The sequence below is a fragment of the Tachypleus tridentatus genome, chromosome 13 (genome assembly GCF_004210375.1).
Source record: "Tachypleus tridentatus isolate NWPU-2018 chromosome 13, ASM421037v1, whole genome shotgun sequence".
Taxonomy (NCBI): Eukaryota; Metazoa; Arthropoda; class Merostomata; order Xiphosura; family Limulidae; genus Tachypleus; species Tachypleus tridentatus.
This window is the reverse complement of record NC_134837.1, coordinates 92,332,337-92,345,714: the sequence shown is the minus strand read 5'-3', so window position 1 is coordinate 92,345,714 and position 13,378 is coordinate 92,332,337. Positions and strand designations below refer to the sequence as shown.

Below are 13,378 nucleotides of genomic sequence, written 5' to 3'. Positions count from 1 at the left end.
AAGAGAATATTGAATCTCAAACATTTGGTTTAAATAGGTATAAACATGTGGTTATTTTAGTTATTTACCTGTATAATCAAACAGATAATCTGAATGTGAATATTACATATGGAATGATCAAATAACATAAAACTTAAAGTAACGTACATTAGAAAGTTTAAATGTATTTTAAAATAGTGTTAATTTTTCAGTTTCATAAAAATTTGATAAAACAATTATTATTCTTAAAAATAGTTGTCTTGGCAGCAGCAATCCCCAAACTGGATCTTTTTATTTCCTTGGTTGGAGCCCTTGCCAGCAGCAGCCTAGCACTAGTTATTCCACCAATGTTAGAAATTATAGTATACATGGATTCAACAATGAGTATGTATATATTTTATTCATTGCAGTTGCACTTATTGTGTCTCACATAATCATTCAAGTCTCTAAAATAAGTTATAAAATAGTGTTTAATTTTTCTACTTCACAGATGGAAAGTTTTTTCTGTGTTGGATATATGTACATCTATGAGTATGTATATATTTTATTTGTTGCAGTCAAACCTGTTAGTAGCATCTCACTTAATCTTTCAAGTCTCTAAAACAAGCTATTATAAAATAGTGTTTATTTTAAGTTTTCTGCTTTACAGATGGTAGGTTTCTTGTGTGTTGGATATATGTATCTTATTTGTTAACAAATTTTTGATTTACTGATACACTATAGACATTTTTCAACCTACACTAGTTTAACTGCTTTACACTAATTGTGCTCTTTTATTCACTCATATTTTCAACTGTAAAATAAGATTTATGGTACTATATTTTCATTTGTGTTGTGTATAATCTATTAAACCAAGCTATGAGAGTTGTTCAATTTTACAGTTCCAACAGAACTGTTCATAAAACACCTTAAGAGTAGTATCTCTGTGATTTTTGTAAGTATTGAAAGAAAGGCTATGTAAATGATAGATGATGTGTGTGTGTGTGTGTGTGTGTGGGGAGAGAGAGAGAGAAGTATAAATATACAAACATTATATACACCAAAGTGGTGATGTTCTTGGTCAGCCTGAAATGACAGATTTACAAATACAGTATATCATAAAGAAAATGCATTTATTGTGAATACCTGAAAATTTGTTAGAAAACTCCTAAATAATATTTTGCTATAAAGTATTATTCAGTATAGTTTTAGAATGAATGAAATTTAAAATAATAATTAGCTATGTTTAATTTGTTCTTGCTGTTGCAGATTTAGTTCTTTGTTCATATTTTAGCTTCTCTTCAAGTGTATGTGATTTTTTGCAATGACAATAATCATACACTTACCAGCTTTCGCTATTAGCCTTTTACACATAAGAAAGTCTGTTTTGTTTACTGTAAGTTTTTCTTTTGGAATTTATGTGATTTGTTTCACTTTCTGTTACTTGTATTTTATTTACATACTCTGTTACATTAAGTTTCCTCTTAAACCTGCCTGAGATCATTTTAATCTTTACATATATTACTCTGTGACAGTTAGAAAGAAAACAGACATTTTGATCCAACAAATGTGGTTGATCGACACAGTTATACATATTAGAAAGAGTTATTAAAATGAAATATATATGTATGTATATTTATGAATATTCTCAAGTATTTCATAGTAATATATGTTGCTGATGTAAGAGAAAAACAATGCCTTTATGAGAATATTTTTGTTTTTAAATCAAGACCATGTCAAATCATCAGCTCTATAAATTTTGAAATTGTCTTTTATAACTTTTGGGGTTCTTTTATGTAATTGAGACCATACCAAAATAAAAACTCAATTCCAAAATTTACCATTAATGTGTTTAGGATTCTCTTATGTAATAAACTTCATTCAGAGATTTTTAAGGAAATCTGTTATTTGTAGATTATTAAAATATTGTTAGTTTTGGTAAACAGCACCATATATTTCATCTGTGTTTACCCTTGCTTTGAGCAGTGATAATGTATTTACTGTTAGGCCTGTGTTGTTGTGTTTTGGGGTATTGTTTGAATTCTTGTGACATAATGCTTCCTTATCATTGTTAAATTTTGTTCATAATCTTCATTGGCTGACAACTCTGGTTTTTATGCTAATTACTTCAATTAATACACCTTATTTCACTTTAAAATTTGTGTAGCTTATCCCCAGAACTTAAATATGAATAATGAAATTTTCAAAGAAGTTAAACATAAGAGATTCATGACTTGAAATTGCAAGGTACAAATTTAGTAGTCTAGGAACTGGAATATGAATATATCATTCATTTGTATATTTCTGTGTTACAATATTATTTATTCTGTATTTTTGTATATGCACAGGTTTCACATAACATATGATTAAGAATACTCCTCAGTTCAATTCACTATAGCTGCCTTTGTTTTTTTATTATTTTGAAGAAGAATATACTTGTTCTATCCATGGGTATTGCTTCTGTAATCAATGATGATAACAATGCCATTCATTGATAGTTCTTGAGGTTACAGCTTCATTTCTCTTGAACTGAGAACAGCCAGTTATATGATTAGCACTAGTTGCTCTGGGTTATTAAAATAAGGAACATAGGATATAGTCAACCTAGAACATGATCATAAAGAAAGTTTAAATAGAGAATTCAGTAAAAGTGACACTGCTTTCCATTTATAAGCAGATTTATACATTATGTTAAGCATACTTATAATAAAGGTTGTTCATTTTCTGATTTGCTTTGTATCACGTCTACTTCATTCCTTCTCACAACTTAGATTTTAGAGAAGTTTGCATTATTACATGGTAAATATCTTATTAAACCTGTTGTTGTGTGGAGTATCATTTTTTCTAAAGATAATACTGTTTTACCTAAATAAACCACATGGAGGAATGGGAGGGAATGTTTTTTTGTGATGTGACAACAGGATATTCTATTATGGAGTTCGCTATGTCTTCCCATGCCACTAATGTTTCTGCCAGGACATCAACCTGGAAGATGAGAGTGAAGCATTTTTTTTGCATTTGAAATGTTAGTTCACTTTTTGATGAACTGCTCATATCAATGCAGCATGTGAAGGAGAATCAACAATGTGTGATGATTGTTGTTGTTACAGCTCATAGAAGATAAAGGATTTTAAGTTGGATCTGGCCACACCCTTGGAGAGTGCAACATGCAACAAACAACTCACACCGTGAAATGTGGTAATGAGTTTAGCTCTCTTAGAACTGATTGTGTTTTGGTATGTATCTACTGGAATATAAGGATAAGATTTCCTGGTTAATACAGTAGTTGCAAGAAAACTGGTAGATTTTGTGGTTCATCAGAAGTTGTGGGTGAAATTACCCTTTGAGTCAGTCAACATTTCCTTTCTTCTGGTGAACACAGATAAATTAGGTATGAATAGAGATCATATTATAACCATGTCTAGGAGGTTGTTTTTCTTACAGAATGCAGCAAGTTGTCATCAACTTCAGTTCTGGAATCAACAACCTTAAGATAACATATTGCAGAGTTTTTCACTCAGTTTTGTTCATACAACTGGTAAAATGTTATTCAGTTTCTATCAGATCAACACCATGAAAAGTAGACTACATGAATGTAAGTGGGAATAAAATTTACAATACTCCCTTGTACACAAGTGGCTACCCGTCTCTCCACACAGTTTGATCTTCAATGGAGTAATCTCTCAGTATGCATGTTCTTGAAATGTTTGCCGCTTGTCTGTACAGTCATTTTATCCATTCGGACAGACAACTCCAGGGTAGAATAACATTTTTATGTCTTCTACCATCAATCACATCATCTCATTTCTTCATGTTCCTTTGACTGTTAACATACTATGGATGAGAGTTTGCAGATAGGAATGTGGATGGACCCTGTCACATTTGTGTGACATTACTTACTTCAGGTTGTGATTTCATAAACCTCTGATATATACATCAATTTAGTTGTTATTCACCACTTTTCAAAGAGACCTTTAGAAAGTGAGTTAATAATTTTTTCTCTTATATATATACTGGTCCAACAGTCACCTTACTCATTCTATATACAGTCAATATTACCTCACCCAGAACATGCTGTGACTATTATTCAACTGGTTTGACCTTTCTGTAACTCTACCTTGGCAATACATCTCCATCCTTTCCCTTCCACACCATACTTAAGTATCAAAACAAACAGGAAAGCAACAGTTGTAATCCTGCCTTCACACTTGGCTAGTGTCTTTTATCTTTTTTGGAGTAAATCATTGTGCAGTCTATCATAGTGGGATCTTATTCAGATGTGATTCTTCCTTTTTGGCCCCAGCATGCTTCTGGTGTTTTCCCCTGTGCATATTCCTCCATTTCATTTTCTTTTGTTTAAACAAAGAAAGAACTCTTGCTTTTCAATTTCCAAATCACTGGGGAGTTCAAAGTAGAAAATCTCCCTTTGGATCCATGTAATTCCACTGGTATGAGGCCAAATGAATGCACCCTTGATTAAAAGTAGAACTTGGATGTTATCTAAAAGTGTAATAAAGATCACCCTATTACACTATGAACCAAACTTTCCTGGCAGTTAAGCAAGCTACATAGATCTTGTGTTCATCTTGGAAGCAGGCCTAGGATATTTCTTTTTTTACCTACTTATCTAATAAATATTTCAGAGAATTATCTTTCACATGTTGTATACAACTTACTGCCCTAGCAACACCCATACTCAGTCAACAGGTATAATGGCCAGTTGAATACTCTTACATTCCATCCACTTATGCAATACTTTAGCACCATGTAGGAGGTTCTTTTGATAATACCTTTTCCTTTACCAACCTCATTGAATAAATAATATACCCTGCATGAAAAGAATGATATTCAATTAAGTGATGTTCCATTAGGTTCTCTTCCTCTAATTGGTGATATGTTGTGTGTGATTTCCCTTTCTTATGCTATATAGGCTGTGAGTATGGTTTGGGAAGATAAAAAGTAACACCTGTTATGAATCTTTGTAAGCTATACTAATCCTTGTACTAAACTTGTAACTGGCAGAAGATCCATAAGAAAAGGTAAAAGAAACGGGTGGTTTCTAATGGTCAAAAGTAAGATTTGACAACAGTTAACCTGAATCAACTTGTGAAGGAACATGTTTTGCATTCTCAAACCTATTTTTTCCAACAGAAACCGTCTGTGTATTTGTAGCAATGAGACTGTAGTGGAAATAAACAGATCTAGGTCAAAGAGTATGTTGACCATTGTCATGTGAATGGATGAAAACAAGGAACAACATGGATAATAAATTATTGATCAATCAGAGGACCATGGAAGTCTGGGCAAAGAGCTAATGGTACTAGGGATACATGTTTTAAAACATAACCCTAATTTAATGTAATAAAAATACGAGTTTTTTTTTTTTTTAATTCAGTTATCCAACTTGAATAAGAAATATTTCCACACATTTAAGTTAGTTTCAAAACTGATGCCATTTACCTGGATTTCTAATTAAGTCTGGAAGTGTTTAAAATAACTTCCATATCTTATCATACGTTACATCAGCAGTGAGATATAAAGAAAATGATGCCAACATGTATGGATGGTCTACTAGCTCAAAGCCTTTGGTTACTAATAATACAATAGTAAATTTCTGAGTGAACTTATGACAAGTTTTGAAAGCAGGATACTGTGTGAGAGGCATAGTATGTGGTTTTTACTTTATTGTGTACATCTTATAAAGTAAAACACCTTCTTCATTACAGGGTAACAGCTTAGCTTACATATAAAACTTTTCTCATAGGTTTGACATAGGTTTTTTTGTCTATAGTTTCTGGCCATTTGTTATTAACATGAAATTTTTTCTCTGAGTTATGACATTTACTTTTATTAACATTCCTTCTTTGTTTTTTCCATATCTTATAGGTAAGATGAGATGGATTATAATCATCATTAAAAATTGTTTGATTACTCTGTTTGGCTTGGCTGGCTTTGTGACGGGAACTTATGTAAGCATCGATTCAATCAGAGTTGCTTTTCAGAGTCCTTCAAATCACACTAATTCATGTTAATATAATTACATATCTGTATTTGTGTACAAAAATTGACAAAAATGATGAACTGTATTGAGTCAAAAAATTAGATTACTAGGTTTCCTACGAGTTACTTTTATAATGATGCATATTTTATTTTAATGAAAATAATTTTCAAAAGCCAAAAGATTTACCTGTTTAATGCAAAGTATGAAAATGTTATCAGAGTTAAGTATATTCAGAATGTTATTTTTGTATATTCTCAAATGTGAGTAATGTACATAACATTAACTTTTTTTTGCTAACAATATTCTTAAATCCCAATCAACTGATAATACAATCATCACACCCTAAATATATTTTACTATAATTTGCATAATTAAACATTAAAGAACACTGTTACTTATATGTGTTCTTTTTTGTTGCAATGCATTTCGTAATCTCAATCTGAGAAATTTTCAACTTCAAAGGACTATTAAAATTTCGAGGTATTCCAAGTTTCCTTGAATTGAGATTGCTTATACTACTTATGCTAATGCCACCCATCCCAATATAATACATAACTAACTGGATTTGGTATGGTGTCCAAGTGAAATAACAACTCTTTATACAAAATCTGAAGTTTATTAATTACCATGTTGTTTTCTAGTCTGAAATCTTCAATGAATATAATTTCTTTACATCCCTGCAAAAAATTGCTGTACTCTCTCTCTGTGAAAAGCAATAAAATTTCATATGAATCCATATTTTACTCTTACAAAACTATTTTTCTTTTACCTCTAATATGTTTCTGTATATCACGAGTTAAGGACTGGATAAGTAAGCCAGTTGCTACTATTTTCTGTTTAAGATTTCATTGAATAGATAACTGGTTAGATCTCATATGATTACCCTCATGAAGAGCACTGAATTGTTAAAAAGTTTTTAGAGGAGAATTACTAGCATGGTGTCTGGGATTAAGGGGTTGTTGTGCAAGGAGAGGTGGAAATTTGTCAAATTTTTTCTTTTGAGGAAAGAAGAGTTAGAGGGGATATGATTGAGGTTTTAAGATTGTAAATGGAATTGATAGTGTTGATACGTCATCTGTTTTCATACTTAACAGTGAGAATAACAGGAATAGGAAACACAAATATAAATTTTGGCAGAGTAGGAGCCATCTTCAGCTGAAACAGTTTTATTTTTTAACCAGGTGTTAGTTTTTGGAATGAGTTATCTTCAGATGTTGTAGAGGCAGTACATTTAAGTGAGTTTAAGGGAAAGCTTGATAAGTACATGCATAATAATTGGTGAACTTAAGATTTGTTTATCAGTTTATTTATTTAATAGTTTAGTTCTCAGAGGATTGGACAACCAATAGTTGGTCCTTTATTGTTTCCAAATATTGTGTTTTGTTCTCCACACTTTTTCCTGATACTATTTAATGCATAAAACAAACACATTGTTCCAACCTTGTAAAGTCATCACACTTTCACCATTTATAAATCACCATAAAGCATCATCTTTCTTCACAAAGACAGCAGTAACCATTACAATTCTTGAGCAATATCTACTGTCATCCTTTGTTTCCTGTTTAGACCAATTCCCACACTTTGCTGAACCTTGTAAATTAAATGTAATGTGCTTTCCTAATAATAAAAAAAAAATAGGTTAGCTATGTCCATTTGATATTACAATAATATTATATACTAAGCCAAATCAAAGATAAGTAATGCAATAAGTAGTGACTGAAGAAACCTCATGACAAAAATAAAAAGTAGAAGCTATGTTCAGTGAAACATTTCCAGATCTTAAATTATTGAAGTTTTTAAGAGCGTATAATTTACTCTTAAATGGTTTTTTTAAGGCATTGTGATTTTCTAAATATATTTTGTAAATACATATTTTTTAAATCATTACAAGTAGTAAGAACATAAACATTAATATATTTTTAAAAAAAATTTACAGACATTATTAAATTAATAGTTATTTATGACGAGTCAGACTTATTGACAGAATAACTTTTTATATATCTACTTGATCAAATACAGATTTGCATAACTTTTAAAGAAGGAAAATAATAAAAGTATTTAGTTATCACAATTACAAGTAATATTTGTAAAAAACATTTTTTTATGCTGATTGAATTTATAGAAGTGTAGGTTGACTGCATTTGTGTTTTACAGTAAAAACATTTTAACTATATGGATTTATTTATACATAAATTCTACTTGTTTTTATGTATGTTGGAAAGTGAGGTATAAAAATGCAGTGATTACTAGATGTCATATGAATAAGTTCACATCCACCTATAATCATTAATATGTGCCATTCTATACCATAATGTAGGTCATATTTTTCATTTAACTGTGGTGCACACTGTTAAAAAAAATAATGTATTTTATTATTTATTTTATAGTTAATAACAGAAAACCTTATGATGATTTATCATAAATAGAGAAACATGAATATATATAAGGAAAATACATATCAAGAAGTGAAATATAGTTTTAATTTGCATGTTGATAAGGTTGAAATTTACTGTATTATCTATTTGTTTTTATGAACATTTGTTTCAATGACACAGTTTAAAAAGATTTCTCTGTCTAATTTTGCAGTATATTTTAGTCATTTAGTGATAACCATTGAAACAAGCTCACAGAATTAAGCAATCAAACTGTTGGTGAGGTTAAAAAACTTGAAATTTTTGTGCAATCCTTATAAATTTGGAGTAAAAAAGTAAGGTTATAATGAATAAAATAATGTAACTTGAACAATATATTTACAGTATATTCTTTTCATAAGGCAAAATATGATTGTGACAGTGTTTACTTTATTAACACTACCAATGTGTTTGTTAAAATCTTTATAGCCTTAGTGTAAAGTTTGGGAATATATGTACATTCTGCTCTCTTTTTTTTTTTTCTTCTGATGTTTGTCATTCCAGAAATTTACCTACATTATGTGAAAAACTCCATATATATTTTAAACAAAATGTTAATCATGCCTATTTGAAATATTGCTAATTCCTATACAGAAACATAATCAAACATAATCTATTCTTGAGTATGATTGTTTTCCAGAAAAGTATCCAAAAGTTACTCAGAGCTAGAATGCTGACTTCCAAAATTTTTTGTAGTTAAATCTCTTTTAGTGCCAGTTTAGATATGCAAGCTCCAAATCTGGTGTTTTCAAATATCTGCTTAGAAATATCTCACTTCTGTAATGTATATGATCTGAGTTATAACTATAACTTCTATTGCTGAGAAAATTAAACTTTTGGTAAATGCACCATCTTTAGTTTCCAGAAGTGCTGTGATCTGGAATAATAATTGATACTTGAAAATCCTGTGAATTTTCTAAAGGTACTTAATTATCAAGCATTGTCAAGAAAACAAGAATAATATGTCATTTATCCATAAAAGTAAAAGAAAGATCAGCTTTATGGAATATTTAACCTTTGTGAACCTCTTTTTAATGATACTATATTATCTTCACAAATGCAAAAATATTATGTTATCAAAGTTATTTTGTAATTTTAAGTAATATTTTTTGTTTGTTGCTGTGTCTTTACCCTCACATCTATTTCCGAGTGATGTGTTTTGAATTCTATTGATTATTAAACTGTATGTAATGATGATAATTTGTTATTAAGGATAATATATGTATATTTGTGCAAGTGGAATATATCTTAAGAACTTGGTTAAAAAGAGTGTCATTTATTTACTAATATGGGCATGTAAACGTAAGTGAAATTTAGGTGAAAAATTAACTCGTTAAGTTTTAAAGTTGTTAAATTACATTTAAAAAAATTAAGTTTCTAAATATGCTTTAAATGTTAAGGAATTAGAGATATGATTACAAATTGACAAATTTTCTTGAATAAGCATTTTCACTTCTGTTTTGTTTATTTTAAGACTGATTGCTCTGAGTAAACATGCATATTAACCTTTTACTATGCATTACACTTAACTTTTAACACAGCTCTTAATAAAAGTATGGTCATAATAGATTGAGTTTGTAGATCACTGTGAAATGTTTTAAAGTAACACTTAGTCACATTAGTTAGTTATGTAAATATTAATAACTGGTGGTATAATTTTCACAATAATGTGATTTTGTTTTGTCAAATTTATGAAATTAAATTTATTTACTTCTGAAATAAATCTTGCCAGTTTCATATTATTTAATATAATTATATATACAAATGAAATTGCCTGTTGGTTTGATAATTCATCAGATGTAATGTTTATAACATACTATGTCACACCAAAACAAAATACACATTTCATCAGTATTGCAGTTAATTGCACTAATTACTACTGTGGTCCTCTATGAAATTTACATAAACAATTAATGATTGCACAATTTTGTTTTCATCATTTCTTTATAATGAGTGTTGTAGGAAGCACAAACAAAAAATTCTCCACTGATAATGAGCTGCACAAAACAAGTTGGCAATATGAAGATCAGTACAACACTGACATCCATTTGTGATGTTTTTTAATCACCCCTTTTTCTGTATGTGTTAAAGTCAAGTTTCTCTTATCTATGTTTGTTGCAGAACTGAAAGTATTTTTTTTATCACATATTTGTCTGCTTCAAAGAAAAATTTGTCTTTACATAACATTATTTGAGAAGTAATTAAATAAAGTTTGGAGAAGGTACTGTCTTTCAAATATAATGATCGTTTTTGCTCGTTAAAGTTGTGCTATTTTACAAACTTATTTTATAAGATACTTAACATTAAGAACCTTGTGCGAGAAAGATAAAATCTTATCAGTAATGTTGAAATTACAATTCTTCCAAATGTTACATATTGCATGCATTAAATGTAAAAGTTCAGTGAGATGAAAAGGTAGAGTTATTGTATACATCCATTGATTAGACTGGTAAAAATAAAAACTTTGTTTAAAGAGAAAAAAAAGTCAATCCTTTGAATTACTTTTCAAAAATACTGTCCCCCAAATTCAGTTAAAACACTACTTTATGTGTAAATGCATGCATGCACACTGAGTTTTCTTTATTTAGAGAACTCAATATATCTTAACATTATATTAACTGACAGTTTTTCAGTATATCTGAAGTACAGTGGTAAAGTTACAGGTTCTGTTTTTGGCATGGCTCATTAAGTGAGTTATGTTAGAAAATACTGTGTTCCATGACTTATTTGCCAAGCAGTTTGGAATGCAGTAGAATCACATTATCATTCTTTGACTGGAGCAGTTCATGTAATATTCACAGTGGAGATATAAACCATAAGACACCATGTCTGACTGCTATTTCACAATGGGGTTGCTTGATGATTGATGGAGGTTTTTTTTTTTGTTTGTTTTTCCACTTGAAGCTAACTTTGCCTTTAGATGTCCTTGGGGACCATCTGTCAGTTCTGTGACAGGTATTGCGATATTATTAGCTTCTAGACAGTTTCTCTTGGTTATAGGTGCTGGACTTTAATAGTTTTTCAAAGTCCCAGTTGAGAAGCTTTTCCCTTGCTCTTCAAATTTGAATATCACCTTCTCAGTCTGAATTTGATCAGAGTAAATGTAGCTTAATATGCATATAGAAACTTATCTGGGCCTTCTTTCTTGCCTATATTCAGTTCATAAAGATTTTAGTTGCATTCAGATGTACAAATATATGTTAGAATTAGTAGTTAGAGGAAAAGTCTTGTGATTTAATATACCTTTATAAATTAGCATATAGATGTGAGAAATAAATGAAGAATTGAAGTATGCATATAAAGCCAATGCATATGTAAATTTAACTATTCAAAACAGTAAAGTAAGTATTTTTAGTTAACATGTTCTCCAATTAGTCAAAGGTAAGCTGTATTATCAAACTATTATTTATATTTCTACAAAATGCAACTTCAGGACTGGTATATGAAGAATAAATTGAACATGGAAAGTAAACAGAATACAAGTATTATTGCGAATATATTGTAGTGTTAGTATGTAGTTTAGGACTACCATAAGTATTCTAAGTTGGCTGATAATACATTATTGGGCTTATAGCAGAAAATATTGCTAACATTAAGGGTATCAAACTAATGAGGCCTGGCATGGCCAGGTGGTTAAGGCACTCAACTCGTAATCTGAGGGTCACAGGTTTGTATCCCTGTCACACTAAACATGCTCATCATTTCAGCCATGGGGGTATTATAATGTGATGGTCAATCACACTATTTGTTGTCAAAAGAGTATCCCAAGAGTTGGCAGTGGGTGGTGATGACTAGCTGCCTTCCCTCTAGTCTTACACTGCTGAATTAGGGATGGCTAGCACAAATAGTCCTCTTGTAGCCTTGTGCAAAATTCAAAACAAACCAAACCCAATCACATGATGTATGACATACATGATATTGTGAGCAACCACATGAAAACCCAGAAATCAAGGAATAACACATAATTTCAGTTATAGCTATTTTAATTAATTCACTGTCCCAACTAGTATTCAAGCATTTAAACCCAGCTACAACATTTAGGTCATTGCCAATTACTTAAATTATTGAATAAGCAGTCTACTCTTGAACTGGCTTTTCCTTATCTGAATCTGATTCCTCACAAATAGCAAGTCTTTTTTTTTCTCTCTTTCTCTCATTATCTAAGAAGAAATTATCTGATACAGTGTGAATTTTTTCATCTTTCTCTGATTCCTGGAGTAATCAGTTTTAAGAAACTTATCAGTGTTGTATAGTTTAAAATTATCACTGCTTAGTGCATCTTCATGTTTTTTAAGATCACTGTAATTTTATAATTCACAGTTAGCAGACAAGATGTGCACCAGTCCAACTGGAATTAAACTGTTTCTGAACCTCAGGCACATATCAAAACCATATTTAGTCACTATTTTTCTCTTTACGTATTGTTACTTTATTGATTTGCTGTTTCACATATTCACAAGTGTTCTCCTCTGTGGAGCACAAAAATTCAGTGTATTCCTGTGAACACTTGTTCTACATTTGATTGAGAGTCACAAGCAGGGTCTGTACTTTTCATTTAAACATTAGGAGATTTCTAGAGCAGTCAATTGATTGTTGCCTGGTTGCATAACAGGCGTGTTCATCTCAATAATGATTGATCAGGATTGAGGATTATATAGTGATATTCATTTTCATCACACAGAATATGCAACACAACTTGGCATTCAATTGTTTTTTGAAGTTAGCTCCTTGATTTATGTGGATTTCTCAAGCCAAAACAAAAATCCATTGTTTAGTCAACGTATTTACAAAGAAAAGTATGAACCACAAAATACTCTTCAGGCTACTCGGTAAAGTAATAAAAAATGACGAGCACAAACTTATTACCTCCTTCACGAGTCCATTTTGTTGAGCAACAAATTTTAGTATCTGTCTTCTGCAGATGAAGAACTGTTGAAGGGAAGGAACCCCAAAGAGTCGGAGAAGGATGCGGATGATAAAGAGGTTATAATTGTAGGTGATTCCTTGA

The 13,378-nt window shown here is 30.4% G+C and overlaps 1 protein-coding gene across 8 annotated transcripts in view; it reads left to right on the top strand.

Moving 5' to 3' along the window:
* The window catches only part of LOC143238623 (proton-coupled amino acid transporter 2-like), a 56,131-nt gene extending 45,277 nt beyond the window's left edge, over nt 1-10,854 (top strand). For all 8 annotated transcript variants that reach the window (XR_013020673.1, XM_076479004.1, XM_076479005.1 and 5 more), the window contains 2 exons: nt 235-363; nt 5,845-10,854. Coding sequence is in view for 7 of the 8 variants with exons in the window: in XM_076479004.1 (XP_076335119.1) it covers nt 235-363; nt 5,845-5,990 (275 nt within the window). In the remaining variant the exon portion in view is untranslated. The remainder of the gene's footprint in view (nt 1-234; nt 364-5,844) is intronic.
* Nucleotides 10,855-13,378: the final 2,524 nt, after the last annotated feature.